Raw genomic sequence first — 20,686 nt, forward strand, 5'->3', positions numbered from 1 at the left:
CCCTGCTTTTAGTGCCAGCTGAGAGCACAAGAGGAGACCTATCCCACTCCCAATGTGCCAAAGCCCAGCCTGGGCTGAGAAGAAGTACTCAGCCATTTTATTTTAACCTAAAGGAGAAGGCTGCCCTCAGCAGTGATTTTAGCAATAGAAGCAAGGAAATTATAAACCTGAAGGAATTCCAAAGCCAGGGAGACACAGGAGGAGCAGAGGAGGGTTCTGCCAAGCTCCCTCAGCAACCAACACACGAAGCAACTGAGGGAGAATCTCAGATTAATGTGTCATCTGCACTTGGATTTTCTTGTCTTACAATTTTCTTTCTAGCCCTGTAATCAAATGGTTAGTGGCTACTTTGACAGTACACATACTACTTTTTCCTTCTATTCCTAAACTTTGGCGGGTAGACAGGTGATCCAGCAAGGGCAGACTACTCATTTCACTGGGAGTGGCAAACTGATGAATGGAGATAAAATTAACCCCACCTTTTGCCCAGCACTAAGACCAGGGTTAGTACTTTTCTCCTAGCAGGACTGGCTGTGCCTCAGGAGGTACCTTTGAGGATGAGCAAGGCACAGAAGGGATGACAGAGGAGTCCCTGACTCAAAAAGCTTCCTGGCAGCTGCCTGCAGCACCCGTGCAGAGCTCTGTTTCACTGTCCTGAGAAAAACAGAAGATGGTAACTACTTCAGCTTTCCAAGGCAGCAGAGCATGTGCATCAACTCTGACTTAAAACAGTGACCTACAGCCTTCTCAAGATGACCAGATGACCCAAAACTGGCTGTGCTGGTAAGTATGACAGCACTGGCCCATACCTGGAGGATGCAAAGGAGTCTGGAAGTGTGAAGTGATGGGGGAAATGACTGGGGACTGGGAAAGGGGAGTGAGCTATTTTTTCCTGCACATGGAAGCGGCTGTGAATTAATAACTTCTCAATCCCCCCACACACTCACAGCCATTCTCATTTAAAAGTTTCCTCACAGTTGCTACAAGCCAGCAACAGAGTAGATATAAAAAGAGGTGCAAAAAAAAAAAATCACTGTAACAAGAAAAACTGTCAGCAGAAAGCTACAGAAAGTGTCATGCTTATTCATGCTGGTTACACTGCAGGATGATTTTCCCCCCTAAATATTCTTAATATTGTATCATCATTAATATTTTTTAAGATCAGCTTTTACCATCTGTGAAACCAGCACAAAAACCAAGGACTCTTTTAAAAATCTCTCAGGTTGAAACAACAGTTGCCCCTGTACTCAGCCCTGGTGAGGCCACACCTCGAGTACTGTGTCCAGTTCTGGGCCCCTCAACTCAGGAAGGAGATTGAGGTGCTGGAGCAGGTCCAAAGGAGGCAACTGGGCTGGTGAAGGGACTGGAGCACAGACCCTATGAGGAGAGGCTGAGGGAGCTGGGGTTGTTCAGCCTGGAGAAGATGAGGCTCAGGGGAGACCTCATCACTCTCTCCAACTCCCTGAAAGGAGGTTGGAGCCAGGGGGGGGTTGGGCTCTTTTCCCAGGCAACTTTCAACAAGACAAGAGGGCAGGGTCTCAAGTTGTGCCAGGGGAAGTTTAGGTTGGATATTAGAAAGAATTTCTTTCTGGAGAGAGTGATCAGGCATTGGAATGGGCTGCCCAGGGAAGTAGTGGATTCTCCGTGTCTGGAGATATTTCAAAAGAGACTGGATGTGGCACTCAGTGCCATGGTCTAACAACCGCAACGGTGGTTCAAGGGTTGGACTCGATGATCTCTGAGGTCCCTTCCAACCCAGCCAATTCTATGATTCTATGATTCTAAAAGTCAGTTTCATACTCATACAGCCTCACAGGTAGGTTAAAAAAGCAGCATGTTTGGTTCATCAAGGACACCTAACCAAATGGTGCAGCATGCAAACATCTCCCCTACCTGAATCATCTTATCATTTCTTATTCCCCATGGGGAAAAAAAAATGCTCAAGAAATATGGGAAACAGGAGTCGGGAGAAATGTTTCATCATTAAAGAAAAAGTGAAAATTCAAACAGAAACCTCAAAATAAGAAAAATAAATAATCTAAACATGTCCTTTCAAGAGGTAGAGGAGGGGTAACTCTCATCTAAGCCTGTAAGTCAACTCACTAATTTCTTCCTTGTACTTTGTCTCAAGCAGCAGATACAGCCAAGTGGGATCCTGGTAGAAGTCCACAATCAAATACCATTTCTCTTTGCAAGTACCAACATTTCTCAGTCTCTCCTGCAGATAAAATACTAAATGTTCCCTTCCACAGATGGAGGGAATGTTATTTAAACCATGATACTATTCTAGTAAATCCGAGACAGATGGACCATAATTTGGGGACAACTGAAGTTCCTGTGTTTATGATAAGGGAATTGCAGTGAGTGAAAACCTCTTGCTGGAAACTGGGGGTCTGGCAGATTTGCATTTGCTTCATAAAGTAGTTAAATAATCTACAAATACAGTATTCAAGGTAAGGGAGACAGAACACCACAGGGGTAGTGGGTCAATCCTAAAAAGAGGGCACAAAGATTTCCAGGTAATGATTCCATGAAGCCCAGCACTGTCACTCTGCAAGTAAACCTGAAATAAGTTGTTGCTTTATCTTGGTGACCTAGTGTTGAGAAACACAGAGTTCAGAGAGGAGGAGGAAAATGTGAGAGAAAATATCCCAATCTCTTAGATCACAGGAGAGGAAAAAAAGTCTCAAAAATTAAATTTGAAGAATATTGTTCTTTTACATATTAAAATGATACACCTGTATCAGGCAGCCACAGAGCAACTAAGACCTTTCCACCTTCTATAATCAAAATAAAGCTCAAATGGAGAAAGGATTAAAACATGTATTTCTGTCCCTAAGGAAGGGGATAGTAAACTTGGTTACAGTTTACTGTTGATGGACTTAATTTTTTTTTTTAAGCCAGCAAGGAAAGAGTCAAAGGTGTTACCAGAGAAGTGGACCTGGCACCCTGCAACCATGGGAGCAAAATTTATCCACTTCAGCAAATGTTGACAGAGCCATTACTCAAGGAAAGGCTTCAGATAAGTCACTACTAAAGTCTTGAGTATAGTACACTGCAGGGTTCCTGCTCTTGGTTCATCTAGCACAGCTGACAAGACATTGAGGTGGGGAGAAATAAGTGAAAAAGACAAGAAAAAAAGGCAGGCTTGCATAGACTTACAAGGGAAAGTAGATACATACAGACTATATTCAGAAGGCATTATAATAATAATAAAAATGGCATTTTTCTAACGAGCCTGCATATTTAACAATGCTATCTGCAAGAAGGATCAGACTAACAAGGCTGCAGGGCAAAACTGAGGACATGAAGAAACCACTCACATGTATATTAACTCAGGCAGCTGCCAAATCTTACTTAAAGTTGTAACTGGACAAGTCAATTATGGTAAAATTTAACTCAGGTAACCAAGTTTTCTGAATGGATTTAATATGATTTCAGGCAGAGCAGCAGATGATGCACATCATCTTTCTCTCACTGTCAGTCTGCTCTCTAATCATGTATCTTTAAAACCAGATGTTGGTGATCAGATGCTCACTGAGCTTCTAAGAGGGCATTTTATTTTCCCACTTGAGAAAAAGCTTTGAGTATAGTAACAAACTAATTCATTTACACTCTACTCACTTGAGCATCACCCTGTGAACTTCAGCCTGCTGATAACAACAGCATCAGTGTTACTAAAAGCTTGGAGTTTGCAAGAGGAAGACAAGTTTTTTTTTATTTCTGGATATATTTGGAGTAAACACAGAGGAAACTGAGGCACTGCAGGGTGAAACTGAGGAGACAAAAAGCATGGAATTACTACGTGTTGCATGCCTTAAAATAAGCAAAAAGCACTGCTTGATGATGGCCAGTTTTCAAATCCAAGCAGCTTTGGTCTTCAGTGGTCACTGGCATTTCTCCATGGCAGGAGAAAAAAAAAAAGATATTTCATTCCCACAGAAAATGAGGGTCAATACTACTGAAATTAACATCTTAATATTTTAGATCAGGCTAAAAAAAATCTGTATTATTTGCATTCCAGACACAAATAATAAATAAAATACTAAAAATAATTTTAAAAGCCACATTTTAAAACACATTCCTTAACTCCACACAATAACCAACAAGGCATGTAACATAATCCAGAGGGATGCAGTCAGCAGGCAGTGTCTGTCATTAGGAAAGAGCACAAGATTAAAAGGCTGCAATATTTGGATGTATATATGCCTTATGCCTTCACAGATTTTAGATGACAAAATTACAACTAAAATAGAATGAAGAAACAAGGACAGCTCAAGTTTAGCAAAACCTGTTTCCATCACACCTCCTGACTCTTACTGTTTGGTGTGAGATGCCAGAAGTAAAGTTTCATGTAATTATCATGTCTCCTACTGCTTTATCTTTGTCTTTCTCATAAATACTTTAAAAAAAAAAAAAAGAAACAAAACAAAACATTAGCACTGCTTAAAATGCAAGTGCGAGAAGCATTTCATCTCCACAGTAAAACCTGTTTCTTCTCCTCTTATCAGTATTTTCATTAGAGCTTTAACTCACATCTTCCATCTTTACTGCTTGTATCCATGTTGATGTTGGAACTCTTTTAAAGCACCTACCAGGCCACAGGCTTAAGGGTTGCTATTTTTCTTCCTATTTTTCAGAAGTTTCTTAGAACTTAGAAACAATTTCTTCCTGCAGCAATGAACCTGTTCCTCTTTGGGACTGGAATTCCAAAGTCTTTTTGTTTACTTCCTCATTTGCACACAAACCTCCACCCACCCAATTTTTATAATAGCACAGTTCTGGGAATACATAATTTCTTAACAAGCTGCCACTGAAAAGCCTGAAGAGAGCAGCATTTCTGTCACTTACCAGCAGCCAAGTAGAAGCTTAAAAAATGAAAAAAGGAAATAAAAACCATTAAAAAAGCATTACTAGTTTTTGCTGCCCATCCTCAGTGCCAATGTCATCACTGAAAAATGCCATTTTATCACTGTGTTATTTCTATTACACATTTTGACAGGAGATTTAGAGATATATTAAATTATTCTTCTGCAGTTCTATTAGGTCAGTAAATTTACCTACTGCACTTAGTGCATCTTATTTTTAAAAAAGGGGTGTCCCCACCCACCCAAACAGCAGACAACATGAGGGCCAAATGAAGTGGAGGGTGGGGAGACATGAAGGTGGAAAAGACAGGTTAGGAAAAAAATCAGTTTACATACTAGAATTCATGATTAAACCAGTATTTTGCTGGGGGAAGGGTTTAATTTGATTTTAAATGCTCATTTAGCCTTTCCATATGCAGCTTTCCAGACCTTTAACTGAGGGATTCCATCTCTTCTACTTGCTGACAACTAGTTTGGCAGAGTGCAAGACACAAAAAAGATGCTTGAGGCAAGATGACAAATATCCAAAGCTACTGATAAGAAAGAAACTCAGGAGGCAGGAGTGTTGAAAGAGATGGGGTAATTGTGGATGACATACTGAGCAGGAGACTGTTGTGGAAAACTGAGACAGTAACTAAGGCAGGTTCTGGATGCAGATGAAGGAGCTCAGTGGATCTGGGTTAAGAGAATGGTTTGGACATTTCCAGTGAGCAGCTCACAAACTGTGAGTGAAGAAAACCAATAATAGAATTCTGAGCTGCAAGACTACACCTTCATGGTGTAAAGATCCAAAACTCCACCAGCTCCTAAGAAGCTGGAAGTAGTTTTGGGTTCTCAACAGATCCCTAATGCCTGCCAATCCCTACACTTTAGTGTCCTCCTCCTACTTTCTAGATTCCCCCAACCTCTCAGTTACTGCAGGCAGCAACACACAAAGCTTCACTAATTATTGTAGGCAAATAATGAACCTAACAAAACCCTACATGCTTGTTTTTCAAGGTGTTAGATGCTACCTACTGCAAGTTATTTTCATACATTTGAAAGATTCAAACAGAATGAGATGTGGGGTTTTGCTTGTTGAGGTTTGTTGGCTTGTTTGTTTTACTATCAAATAAAATTAGAAATAAAAAAAAGGAAATCTCAATATTTGAGTATTTCATAGAAGCATCCAAAATCATCTCATAAATGCACTGAGAAAAACTGCTGAGGCAGCATAACCCAGGACATGAAATTAAACTCACAATACCTATAAGCACTCTTGTGAACAAACCATGCATGGATGATGGGGATAAAGGCTGCTAGGAAAGACCAGAAAACTAAAATATTCAGCTGCTGAGGATATGAGGGGAGGAAAGGATATTATTAAAGTGTTTATTATGGTAATATAGAAAAATTAATTTGAAAAAATCCCTACTACACAAGCCTTATAATGAGCTTATAGCCTAAACACTGATGTTTTGTCAGATTAAGTGTACTTTGCTTTCTTTGTATGTTTTGATGTGATTTAGCTACATGCTGGTTTTTTTCCTTTAAAAAACATCTCCTTCAATTACCAGGGAAATAGGGCTAAGATACAGAAGTGTCAGTCTTTGAAAGGCAACCAGATTTAAAAATGAACTGGGGGGGGGGGGGGAAATGTCCAATTATCTGTTAATACCAGACTTCTTTTTTCCCCCAAAAGTTAATGTTATTTTACAGTTCAGAACTTCTACCATTGGTTGACAGAGATAACAGGATTTACATGATCATGAAAATTTTTAAAATACTCCACCACTACAACTAAATTTTACTTGTCCTGCAGACAAGTCAAGGCAATTTTCTACTTGTCAAAGATGATAAATCAGTTGCCTGGTGACAGTGACAGGTGGATTTGTCACATCCCCCTTGAAGCACTTCAGTCTCAGCTTTCAGGCTGCCTGTGGAGTATCACAATAAAATAAAACAAGGATTAGGAGTTCAGATTTTTTTGGCTACTGCCCATTTGCCCACCCCTCTTGGCATTTTTCTTTCTGCTTTACCTTTGGAGTGGATGTACAGCATCCAGCTGCTGTGTTTTATTCTAGCACTTCACCTACAGAATTCCCATGAAAAGTACATTGCACATTGCATTAGAAAATGCATTATCTTCATGCTTATAAATACCAACTTCTCTTTTCTTCAAGACTGGATCATACCTTAGGAAAGATGAAATTGAAGCCCATTTCTTCTATCCACTACAAGCTACACTGATCATACAACTGTATGAAAATGGTATTTGAAGTGAGGGGAAAAATATGATGGTAAAAAAATGATGGCAAAGATGCTTGATTGGAAGTGCATACCTTGTGCATACCAGCCTGAAAAATGTCCATTTACTTACAATAAAGGTGACAATTTTCTGGTGAAATACTTTTAAGTAAGGGTGAGAAGACTTCACAAATTGCTCCCTCTTTAGCCCTTCCTTCGCAAAATTAATTAGAATTATGCTAATCAAGCCTTTGGCCTCTGCTTCTAAACCAGACAAAATTGTGCTTAAGACCCACACAGGTGTATTTCAGGCAAGGATTAGTTTGGAACAATAACTACCTGCAGATAAAGCACACAAGAAGTTAAAAAATGCAGAGGAGGAAATGTTTTTTCCTACTGCTCTCAGAAGTAGCAGTGCTTCTCCAGTGGCAATTCCCCAGTGCTCTGCAGCACACTTGCCAATGTTCTTGATCCAAAGACCAGACAAATGCAAACAGCAGCAAACATTTAACCAGCAGACATGAAAAGATGAGAAGCCTCAAAGCAAAGCCCAGATGCAATGTTTCAAATGGAATCCTCCTCCTGAGCAAGCCAGCCTCTTGGCAAGGCCTCTCCAGCTACCTCCTCCTCCTCCTCCAGACTTTATTCCTAAAGATTCTGAAGTTGCAAGGTGGATCCTGGAGTTTGGCCTCCCAGGATTTCTGTGCTCCATCTCCCAGGACACTGCAGGTATTCCAGAAAGCTCCACGAATTAGGAGAGGCAGCAACAAATTGGTTTTCATCTTGCCATACCACATATAAGCTACTTCACAACAAGTAAAAGGCAAGTCCCTACTCACAAGCCTGTTCTTCATCAAAAAAACTTGAAAAACATTAAATTTTGCATTTTGCCTTCTCTCTTCCAAGGAACGCCAAAGAACTTGCAGGTTTGAGATGGAGGATTATCACTGGTTTTGCTGTTTCCCAAAGTAACATTTGCACCATTCCTCTAAATTTCCAAATGAAATCCTGAAGCTAGAAACACAATATAAGGACATTTTTACATCATTTCACTTACAAGGTGTTTCATGAGCACCTTCTGAGCTGTTGGAGAGCACATCCTTCTTCCTGTGTATTATGCTCAACATCCAAGAAGCAGGGAAAAAGGCACAAGTTATTTCTGGCTGCTGACAAAGCCCTAACAAACCTCCTGGCAGCAGCACAGAATTCACTGTAACCCCATTTGTCTGGGGGGCTGAGTCAGAGAAGTCTTTCCCGACTCGATGCAGGCAGAGTGGAAATTCTAACAATCTGGTTGGGAACCTACAAGATGGGCTAAGACATTTGGTATTAGAGTAACACAGACACAATTCTAATGAAGTAATTTATTGGGGCTGCTAAGTGCAGCTGTTCCTCCTCTGTCTTGCCACCCACACTGTACTTTGAGCAGCAAGACTGAAACCGAGGGCTGAGGCAAAGAAACCAAGTGGGAAAATGAAATAAATCATTTGGAAAACAGCTGGATGGTAAAAAAGGCCAGCCCTTAGGCTAGAGAGCTACTCTAGATCCTGCTATTTTACATTACACTGGAAGAATACTCTTGCCAGGGAATCCAGAGCAGAGCTGCTCAAAGTCTTCAGAGGCAAAGTTTTTTTTCCTCTAGAAGTCTCAAGAAAAGTTTATTTAGGATTTTTTCTTCATATGAATAATTTAAGTGCCTTTACTCTCTTAATATTGAGAGGAACTCCTACGAACAGGAAACAACTCTTCAGTTTTAAAAGTTGCTTCTAAATCAGGCTGCATTTGTACTATCAAGGGAGGGGGAAGAAGAACCATACAACCCACTCTCTCCCCCTCTCTTGTCAGAAAAAGCACAGAGCCAACCAGTACTTCTTTCAATCCTAAACCAACAGATTGCAATATGTGTTTGAAGAATACAAAAGGGGGAAAAAAAATGCAGAGGAACAATGCCCACGATGGCTCCTCAGAACATTAGGGAGATTGCAGACTGTCAGAGCTCTGGAAATCAGATGCAGATAATTCAAAGCTACTGCTCAGCTCCCAAGCAACAAATCCAACTGCACGTGGTAGTGAAGAGATTTATATTTATAAATCTGCTGATAATAAAGGGAAGAATTATAGATAGATAGATAGATAGATAGATAGATCCTTTCCCTCACAGAAGCCAATATTTCACCTGCCTTGCAGGATAGTTCAACCAACGAAAAAAAAAAACATCCCCAAAACCTTTTCACATGTGATGCCTCAGGACTAGCACAGCCTCTGTATCAAGTTGCTTCCAACAAAACCAACACCTCCTCCCTTTCTCACACCCTGCTCCTGGCAAGAAATAGGGAGAAATAGCTGGTCTATCCAGAAACCTACTGAGTAACAGTAACATTCTGCAGCTGGCATTCACAATGGTTCCTGAATTCTTCCTTTCCTCACCAATCACCCCAGTTCATTTTACCTCAAAGAGTCCCAGTAGTGCTCAGTCTAACAGCCCAGGGTTGCTTTTCGATGCAGGAGACTCAAATGCAGCTGCTTTTAACTAAATTTTTAGCCCTTCAGACTTCCAGTACTCCTTTTACAAGTGTACCTGCACCTCAAACAGGCACCTGACAGAAGGCAAAAGGGAAAGGAGTGAGGATTATTATTATTTTTAACAGAAGAACAAGAACTTTTTCCTCAAATGCCTTGCTACCTGCACCACCAGTGAACACCTCTTGCTGGTTTAAGTTCTTCATTCACCTTCTGCTAAAGGTTTTCCACATCCAACACCAATAAGTTCACATCCAGACCCTAAAAGGAGCTGGATGTCACAGTTGTTGAAATTCCTTTGACATTCACATGCACTAAACCTACATTTATCACTGACAGCCATACTGCATTTTCAGACAGTTTTCTATTTTCACCCTTTTCTAATTTTTAAGACACAAAAAGCAATGTGTTCTGACAAAGAAATGGCAGAGACTGAGCTGTACCAGTATAGGGAGATTAATGCTTTTTTCATACCACTTAGCTGTTTAACTATAATTACCCAATTATTTTTTTTTCCACTAAAGTTTCAGACACATTTTCATTTTTACAGCAAGTATATTCCCCCTTTCCAGCACTGGGTTGCAATCAAAAAATACTTGTTTCCTTCTTATCATCTTTCTTTCCTCTTATACATTCATCATTTCAGAGAACAGAGGCTGCTTACTTTCCATTCCTGACTTCCACATTAATAAGTTTTAAAAAGAGCAGAAACTGCTTAACTTCCACCTAGAAAGCCTGTCTAGGCTGACAAAAAAAACAAAACAAAAAAAACCCAATAAAAACTTTCTTGCTTAATTTGATTTAATAGTTATAATGATTTAATGGCTGTAAATTGAGGAATTAGAAACCACTGGAATCAAAATGAGGATAGTTGAGTTTGAAACAGTCTTGGCTCTTGCTGCTCTGCCACTACTTACAAATCTCACCACAAATGCTTCTTTAAGTGGAAGAATCACAAGCCAAGGGCACGAGAAAGAAAATTGACATAAATGTTTATGGAAAGACCATAGAACATTTACCACCTTACTATATGGGATACAAAGCTCATCACCTCAAGTTTAGGTTCTTTGAAAACTTCAGCAAGGCCTCAGGTAATGGAAAGAGTTAAGGAAGAACCCCCATGAAATCCATTCTGTGGGGTAATCCATCACCCCACACTGCTGACATCCTACACAAGCACTGCCAGAAAGCAAGAGAGAGACCCTAAAAGCTAGCCTGTGCCATCTAGAAGACCAATCTTCTCAAATCAAGTTTAAGAGAATGTTGATTTTTTATTATTATTTTTTTTCCTAAACACCATTTCCCTTTGCCACCATTCTCTATTCCTTGTTCTGGTGATACCACTCCATTTTACCAGACTTCTTCTTTTCCAGGAGACCTATCAACTACCCCACCATCCTGAACAAAAAGATGAAAAGTAATTACAGAAATGTACCTCAAAACAGCAAATGCTCAGTATTATTTTGGGGGGAAAATCTAATGATTTCCTAAGTACAAACACACTCTGCTTTTGGTGCATGATTTACATGTTCCAGTGTACTCAAGCAAGCTAAAAAACCCAGAAAAGGCAGCAGCTTTGCTGTACAGCCTCAGGGACAACCTTATAATCTAAATAAATATATCTCAGGAAGCTTTTTGTCTCCTTTGCCCTACACAATGAGGTACCATACCTAGCTAATATGGAAAACTACTGTGGATCAGTCAAATCTCTTGGCAAAGCCAACAAAACATTTCAGTGTCACTCAGTGGCACAGGGTCTCAAAAGCCATGGAAAAGCTATTAGAACTTCAGGTGGTTTCATTGTTGCTCCCTAGTTTTCCAGTCTCAATCCAGCAATGTATTTTCCTCCCCCAGTCTCCAGTGAAGACTTAGCTACTTGGCAATAATGAATCAGCCAAAAATCTGACCCTGGCCAAAAATTAAGTTAATGGGTGCCACCTGTCCCAATATCTTCAGACCAACAGCTCAGCTTGCTAGTACAGTATTGAGACAAGTTTATTATATTTTGAAGGTTAAAAGACTTTACCTTTATTCCAAAAAAGGTGAGTAAGCAGACATAACCACATGAATGAGTTTCTTCCTCTGAGAGCACCTTGCTCTGCTGACCTACAGATCTGACATCTAATAGGGTACTGGAGAGGATTATTAATAGGCACAAGAGGATCCAAGTAGCAGGCCTAAAGATACCCTAAACACAACTTACAGCATGCAAACACTGTAGAGGTCTCAGGAGATCTGACTTCTGTTGCCAAGGTGCTTGTATGCCCTTAGGCAAGTTTCCTGACCTACTTGCACCTTGTTTCTTCCCTTTCCAGCTCACACAACCTCTCAAATCAAACTGTTAGGGTACAGATGCTGCACTGGTCAGCACTATCTTGTTGAGACAGGTATCAGTGCACCAGAGTCAGCTAAATGAGGGTGTGAATTACCTCTGCTTATCTCAAGCCAATCCACTGACTCAAGTAATGAGAAACTAAAGAAAGGAGGCAGTTTTTTAACTCCATCTGCCATTCAAGTAGCAACCCTAGAAAAGAAAACCCTCCAGTACCAGAAAAGAAATCCCTCCAGCACCAAACAAGAAAACCCTCCAGCACCAAACAAGAAAACCCTCCAGCACCAAACAAGAAAACCCTCCAGCACCAAAGAAACCCCTCCAGTACCAACCCCATCTGTATTTCCTCCAAACTCTCACTGCAAAATTTGTGCTTCCCAAGAGGAAAAATGTGGTTATGCTTTTATATTCCATGCAGTCACTGTAAGTTCTGCTGTGAAGGATATCCCAAAACATGGATACCACATTAATTTTTAGGTTTTTCAGCTTGCTCAGCCTGAACATCAACACTGCCAGTACAGAGCCAGGGAACTTCAGCCCTCATGCAAGAGGAGTTGCTTCAACTCCTTGCAGCTCAGAGGTTTCTCAGCACTAATGGTACAGTATCTATAGCCTACCTGAAAGAATTTTTTATACTTTTTTTCATGCCATTCCAGAACAGAACTGAGATTAAGAACAGAACTGGACTGCTAAATGAAAGCCTAGCAATGGGAAGGATTAAGTGTAAGATATGGGTGATCATTTTCAGGCACAGGTTCCTAAACTCTCCCTCTTACCACTGTACTGATTTCGATTCAAACCTCCTTGAAAGCAAGGACAGAAGACACACAATCCCCTCCCTTCTCATTATGAGCTACCATGTAATCCACCATCCATTTCTAAACATATTTGCCATTTTTCATCTTTGCTGCTTCCTTTCTTCTCTGGTCCAGGCTACAAATTTCAAAAGGCAAGGAAAACAGCCTCTGGAAAACACCAAGCACAGTGCTGTGTAAATCAAATTAATTATCTTAGCAGAGAAAAAAAATGGGGCATTTTAAATTAAGCCACTAATGTCCAAGAATCCAGACACAGCCCTAAAGGAAGGGAAAAGGTGCCTGCAAGTTTTAATCAAGCCAGAAACTAACAGAGAAGAATATGTGTTCTTATGCAAACCTGCACCAGATGCACAGCACATCTGCTGAAATCAGTGTCTATTTCCTACAGTTTGCAGAATTAATGTGTTTAACTAAGTGCCTGCTGAATTAGAGCTAATTTTTAATGGGTTGTAATAAATAATTAAATAAACAAACTTCTTTAGATAATAAGAGATCTAAATCCAGGACATGGTTTTACATTTATTTAAGTGCAAAGACCCCCTTTGCCTCTCTCTAAGAGCTCATTACTTGCAATACTCCCTCCAACTTGCTCTCCCATTTAAAACAATCCTGATTCTTGGAAAAGAGATTTTCTATAGTTTTGTGACCTTCTGAAACTCCATTAAAGAGAATTAACAAATGTTATTCCCTCCTGATCACTTCTTTAAAGGATTTCCGAGATAGAACAGTATCAAAACACACAAAGGACTTTGTGAGAAGTTCACAAACCAAAATGCATTCATTTTTCTTTTCACTTGGTTTTCCCTTGCAGATACAAATTTAATTTCCATTACTTCTGTGTGCCTTTACAGAGGATTTTGCAATAGTTCAGATGAGAACTTAACTCCGTGACCTTGGGACTAAGAAGGCATACATGTCAGAAAATGATGAAATCAAAGTTATTTTTTCTAAAACTCTATAAATATCAGTTGGAAGGAACTCATGATCTCACAACATGTCAATAGGTCACAGTTATGCTCCTCTTATCTTCCCTTTTTTTCCCTGTTGTTTAAAAATAGGAAACAGCAGCACATGAAAATGTTCAGGCAGAGATAAATCTTGTGACTGAAGCACAGGAGTCAGGAAACTGGTGTTTTAAAATAATGTCATCCTCATTTTTCCCAACACACTCTAGTGTTATGGATGCCTCCAAATATTTAAGTGACTTAATGAAGTAGTAACCTAGGCAACATTTGCAACAACAGAGCCAGCTGAAAGAGCCCTGCTAAAAACTCCTAAAAAAATTTTTTTTTTAAATCCATTTATGTTGAAATTAACGTCAATGTTCCTTAAAAAGAGGAAGGGCAAACGGGTTTGACGTCAAAGGGCTAATTCTGCAATGAGTTTGGGAGTAAAGCAACCAAGAAGAAAACTGGGTATATCCAGCCCAGCTGCACTCCAAACACACAAGCAAGGGTGTATTGTGCAGATACCCAGGGAAGTCACCAGAGATTCAAGTGCTGCAGCAGCACCAAGGACCCATAATCCACCCCCTACACACTTGCAAAATTCCCTGCAGTCAAAAAGAGCTCTCAGAGGAGCTGCCACACAGCAGGTATGAGCAGATCACCTGTAAGAACACGGTCTTGAAGTTCCCTTTCAAGCCAAAACATTCTCTGATGATTGATTTTAAGAGCACTTCAATCCCATCTTTTGATATTACCCAAAGCACACTTGGTGATTTTTAATCTGTAGCAAATGCAAACTCTTCAAACCTTGTTTTTTATTTGATTTTGTCTTTTACAATGGGGCACCAACTAGAAATGACAGTTAATGACCATTTTAACAAAATGAAAAAGAAAAAAAAGCTTTATGCCTTCCTTATTTAATGTTTGTAACTCATATACTGCAGCAGTACCTTAAGGCCACAACAAGGGCAGATATCACTATAGCAGGCATTGTCTAAATACGCAGGAAATGACATTTCCTACCCCAACAAAGTTTATATTCTTTTTTTTCTGTGACATTCTAAGCAAGATAAAAACAAGGCTATTGATCAGAAGGGAGAGAAACACTGATGAGCACCAACCTTCCCTACTTTCCAACACAAGACTGTCTGCACAGGCATGCCATGAAGCTCTTCAGCTCCCTTCCAGCTTTCCCAGGGTCTCATCCCCATTTTCAGCTTACCTTAAGTCCTTCATAACAGCAAAGATCTCCTGCAAGGGATCACAGCCATAACAAACATCCCTCAGCTCTCATATTGCTTCATCACTTCAACTTGTACGAGGGGTTTGTGGGTTTTTTATTCTTTTTATTAAATACACCCTTCCTGTCTAGCCCTTGTTATGCAAACTCCAGATTAGTTTTTAATTGAGCTGCTGGAGATGAGTGATAAGGTTCAGAAGTGGACAGGACTGTCCTCCAGCCTGTTTGGGAAACCTCAGGAGTCCTTCCGCAGCTCCTGCACCACTGCAATGAAGATGCCGCCATCTGGTGGGATCACCCTGGGTTTGGGTGGAGGTCCAAGGGGTTGGTTAGACCCCAGGGAGAGAGGTCAGTACCCCCTGGAAGGGTTGTGGCTCCTACTCACCATCCTCACATGGTTATTTTGGAAAAAGCTGGCTGGCAGCAAGAGCCAGTTTGGAAGGAGAGGATTTGCTGACAGTGAGAAGATGCTGTTCACTACCAAAGCCTGTTGGTGTTCATCCAGTGTGAGATGGTTTGGAGATGGACAATCTTTGCATTTTTAGGTACAACTGCAAGCAACAGAAGAGGAGATGAAGGAAAAAGAGAAGGGGGGAGGGAAAGGGTAATTACCAAGCTATCTGCAAAGCCATGGCAAGGCAGGCTGTAAAAAACCAGAAAACTCTGAGAACAGTTGTTGGAATCATTGACATAAGAGTTGAATAAGGTAAACAACAGATTGCTGGAATGGGTACCTACAGAAATTGGAGGTTTGGACTGAATCTCACATGATTAAAAGATGTGGCTGTTCAGTCCCTGAGCCACAGCTCAGATCTCCTCATAACACTATGTGCATTACCCTGGCTTCAGTTCTGGGCAATGACTCTTATTTTCTGAGGGCCAATACTTAAAAGCCTGGAACTCGGGTCTGAGGCAGCCAGGAGATATTTGTGTCTGATTCCGTGGGGTCTGGGGCTTTTTCTGGAGTCAGAGACAGTAGAGCTCCATCTGTAGATCAATACCCACAAAAGAGCATGAAGCCCTTCAAGCCCTCCAAGAAGAGCCTTCTCTTTCTGCCAAGTGCAGGAGGGTGCAGAGCTTTATTTTGGCAGTGAGGAATATCTCCAGGCTCCTTGCAGGATCAGAGGTCAAGGTGATGAAAATGCCCGTGTCCTATCTGTGGAAGAGTTTGTAAAGCTACTGTAATCTTCTAGCACTACTACTAGAAAAGAAAGACATTTCTTACTCCAACTAAAGCTCCAGAGCAGCAATGCCAATTCACAGGATGAACATTCAAGAAAGAACAGCTTTTTCCCAATGCTATTTCATGTGTACTTCAGCAGCTCCTATTTTGAAATTAATCATTTTTGCACAAGAGCCTTTGCAGTGAGCTTAGGGCAGGCAAACTTGAACCTAATTTGGCAATTGCTGTTACAGAAGTTCAAAACCTGTTTAGATACATACTGTAAGTCATGCAAAATCCAATTCTGTCCCTATGACATGCAACATTTAACAATAATGCAGTTATGGGAGCTTTATAATTCATTGCAACAAAATCCATGAATGTTCAGTCAGCCACACCAGGCAATATAATTGCTCTGTTTTCACAGAATGCTGTCAATTCAGTCATTCCCCTTTCTCCTTCCCCCCAAATCTGTTTCAAAGAGGAGAGAAAAAGACCTTGAAACACTGCTGGTTGCTTTCAAGAGTTACTTAGCCTTTTGCAGAGGGAAAAAAATAATCAAAACATTAATCCAAGCAAGGCAATCTCTTTCCCCTTACCCATTACACACATGCTACAAGGCTGAAAGGAAACCATCACCCAGAACACATGCTGATACATATTTTGCAGAAACATCAGTTGTATCAAAACTAGTTCTTGAAAACATTTAACAACCCACACATGATTTGTGTTTCACGAGCAATTAAGTCCATCACTCCAACAAGCAAATTTGCTGCTCCTGTTCACTATTCAAACATCAGGTTAGAGGAAACTGCTTACATTATAAACACTGTCCTTTGGAAACTGTATTTCCAAGGTTTGATAATAGCCTTGCTAATTCACTTAACCAGAAGCTGCCGGACCTCCAAAACACATGAAAAAAGCTGCACTTTAACTACTGCAACTAAGGCAGGAAATACAAAAATAGACAGACTGTGATTTAGATCTCATAGTGAAGTCATACAAGACCTCAGTGTCACACTGAAATCACATCCTAGACATTGAAAAGTCCTACTGTATTCACATCACTATCATACTGCTGGCCAGCCACAGAGACCAGTAATCATGGTACTTCACTTCTAGATTCTTTTCTCTTGTACTTACAGATCATAGAATCATAGAATTGGCTGGGTTGGAAGGGACCTCGGAGATCATCAAGTCCAACCCTTGATCCACTACTGCTGCAGTTCCCAGCCCATGGCACTCAGTGCCACATCCAGTCCCTTTTGAAATATCTCCAGACACGGAGAATCCACTACTTCCCTGGGCAGCCCATTCCAATGCCTGATCACTCTCTCCAGAAAGAAATTCTTTCTAATATCCAACCTAAACCTCCCCTGGCACAACTTGAGACCCTGCCCTCTTGTCTTGCTGAGAGTTGCCTGGGAAAAGAGCCCAACCCCCCCCTGGCTCCAACCTCCTTTCAGGGAGTTGTAGAGAGTGATGAGGTCTCCCCTGAGCCTCCTCTTCTCCAGCCTCAACACCCCCAGCTCCCTCAGCCTCTCCTCATAGGATCTGTGCTCGAGTCCCTTCACCAGCCCAGTTGCCTCCTTTGGACCTGCTACAGGACCTCAATATCAGATGAAGTTTTTACAGGCTCTGCAACCAGCCCTGATGCTCTCAAGCCAGTAATTACCTCCTTAGAGAGAGACGAAGAGGATGGCACCACTGCAGACCAGAGATGCACAGAAATAAACAGTTGTCTTTTAAGCAGCTGCTGAACATTTTTTCTTTTAAGTGTTTCCACTATTTGAGTCACTTTTCCGTCACCTTTTACTTGGAACACTCCCCAGTGCTCATGAAGACTCATGGAGAAGAAATGCTACAACATTTTCTTTCCATGACAGAAAATGCTTCTCCACTTTTTCTGTGTTAGATATTCCTTCTGTCCCCCAGCCATTCACAGGGAAATAATTAGTGTTAGTGTTCTCATTGTTTATCAGACAATACAGACAATAAGGCTAAGCTTTCTGCTCCTGTTTTCTTTCTCTGTGTTGGTGTGATTCCTCAAACTACTGTGCAAGGCTTTACTTTTAATCCTATAAATAACACTTGTCACTCATAGGTTTGTAACCCATTTTTAGTTGTGCACAACCATGGCACAGTTTCAGCTGGGTTCACTGTCTGCAAACTTCTCCAGATGTGTTAATCCAAGAAATATAGGCTAGCAAGCAGGAAGAAACAAACAAATACTAGCTAATCCAATTGCAGTTTCATAGGGAAGGAAGGGAGACACTACCACATCAGATTCTTTATGAGGGAGAGAGAGATAATGAGTTGTTTTTAAACACAGACTAGGAATAATTAGTTATTGTCCTTGGGCTACAAGATGTATTTTTACATGCTTGGAGTCTGTGCTGATTTTTATAGCCTGTGAGCTAGCTGCTCTGTCACAGGGTTTTTTTCCCCCATTTATCTACATGTTAGTGTCAGACTACAAACACATCACAACGTATGATGTGACTTTATCAACAAACAATGTTTTTTTGCTGTGGCTAATTTTGAAACCACATTCCTGCTTCCACTCATACAAGATATAACCTTGGTTAACAATCAGATAGGCTGGTGCCAGACATCCTCTCCTTAAGTATTTTCTCATTTTACCTTTGGAAAGTATTCTAAACAAACAATCTGAAGGCAATCTGCTTGCTTCCGAGTTCCCCTTGACAACAGCAGAGAGATTTTACTTTGTTTTAGAAGGCTGCATTTCATACTGTCAGCATTAGGCTGAGAGTAACAAAAGAGATCCACACAAGAAGCAGCAAGCTAGACACAGCAGAAACTGCTAAAATCCCAAACTTCTATTACAGCTAATTGCACTGAGGATAACTTTGCTCATTGATGCACCAGACAAAAAGCAGACAGACAACCCCTTCCCACTGCACCAGCTTTTCAAGCTTCCAAAATAAACACAAAGGTCTTTGAACAGACCATGCCCTCCAGAAAACCTGCAGCCTGATCTTCCTCATTTGATATGTGCAAGAGGCTAACGCTCAATAATTAACTGATATCAGCCAGGAAATTCAGCATAGTTCTTGTAGATAATTTGTCATCTTTGTGTTTCAAGTGTAATGCAACCAGTGATACAGGTAGCAGAGATCGTCTGCTTCTAGTTTTACAGACCAGTGAAACCCTGGAGGATCTCTTTGGGATTCACAGCAGGAAGAGAAGGGAGGCAGGGATGGCCACCAGCGTGACAGGATCTGATGTAAAAAAGTACCAATCAAGATGTAGTAGAAGTACTCGTGAGAGTGGTTTTAAAGGTTCTACATAATCTTAGGGAATGGTAAAGCAGTTAATTGCACAAGAAAAGCCCCCAGCTGCTGCCTTTGCAAGGATGGACCATCAGATAGGGTACAGGAGGGAGAACACAGCAGGGTCTGCAGCGATCTTCACTCTGCAACATGGGAGCAATTAGCGTTCAGATTACCCACACAAACAGAGGGAAAGACAAGGCAAAGATAAAACAGAATTTCGACTGTTTAGGTGCTGATCGAGAGATTAAGCCTGACTGCATTTCAGCGGAGAGCCTAAACAAACCAGACCCCGGCCACATAAATCAAGATAATTTTCAAAGGTTACATACCACGGGGAGTTTGAGCAAAAGGAGGGGAAACAGCGACGGGTCCTGTAGCCTGGATCGAGGCTGCTAAAGCTTTTAATATCCCTTTTATAAAAAATAAAGGCGCCAATTTAACACACCACACCGAGTCTGGGCCGACGGGACCCACTGTCTCAGCACCTCCCATGCCTTCAGAACCTCATTAATACTAATGAGAGCCGGCGCAGCATGCACCCGCACTCCGTACTTGACTCCCGGCCAAACAAAAGGTTGGGATTCGGCTCCCCGCCCGCTCGCACCGCCACAGCTCCCACCGGGCCGGCTACCGGGACACCCCCGGTGGGGCGAGTGGAAAAAAAAAATAAAAAATGGTAAAGAGACTCAGGGAACGAGAAGAATGGAAAAGTTAAAGCCAGGAAGTTTTCTCGCCCACTTCCAACCTGATACAGCAGCCAACGCCGGTACCCCCCCACCCCGGGTACCCCCTTACCGTAGACGCGGACCCAGCCCTGCTGCTGGCAGACCGACTCCAGCAGGACGCGGTCCAGCGAGCCGCCCGCCGCTGCCTCCAGCTCCTCCAAGCCCAGCTCCGCTTCCCCGAACGCCTCCGCTGCCCAGGCCGCCGACTCTCCCGCCGCCGCGGGGGGCACCTCCATGCTGAGGTAGGTAGGGGGGTGGGTGGGTGGGTGGAGAGGGACGAGGCGCCGCCGGCCGCGCCTCGCCTCAGTGCGCGGCTCGGCGCGGCTCCATCCTTCCCCTCCCCTCGCGTCGCCGCCCCCCGCCCCCTGCGTCAGCGCGGGAGGAGGCGGTGGCCGCTGTCCGCCCGCTCCAGGGCCCGGTGCCGGCGGCCCCGCCGCTCCCTCAATGCCGGCGGCATCGCGGCCGGGCAGGGCTGAACAGTGGCGAGCCGAGGGAGACGGGCGGTGGACGGCGGAGCTCGGATAGACCAGAGGAATCGCCCGCCGAGGCAGC

General features: G+C 42.0%; 1 protein-coding gene across 3 annotated transcripts in view; it reads right to left on the minus strand.

Moving 5' to 3' along the window:
* Positions 1-20,465, minus strand: part of RASAL2 (RAS protein activator like 2) — a 173,244-nt gene extending 152,779 nt beyond the window's left edge. For all 3 annotated transcript variants that reach the window (XM_030455339.1, XM_030455340.1, XM_030455338.1), the window contains exon 1: positions 20,205-20,465. In XM_030455339.1, the coding sequence (XP_030311199.1) occupies positions 20,205-20,370 (166 nt within the window). In that variant the 5' untranslated portion in view covers positions 20,371-20,465. The remainder of the gene's footprint in view (positions 1-20,204) is intronic.
* Between the last annotated feature and the right edge of the window lie 221 nt (positions 20,466-20,686).

This window comes from Calypte anna, chromosome 8, assembly GCF_003957555.1.
Source record: "Calypte anna isolate BGI_N300 chromosome 8, bCalAnn1_v1.p, whole genome shotgun sequence".
Classification (NCBI taxonomy): domain Eukaryota; kingdom Metazoa; phylum Chordata; class Aves; order Apodiformes; family Trochilidae; genus Calypte; species Calypte anna.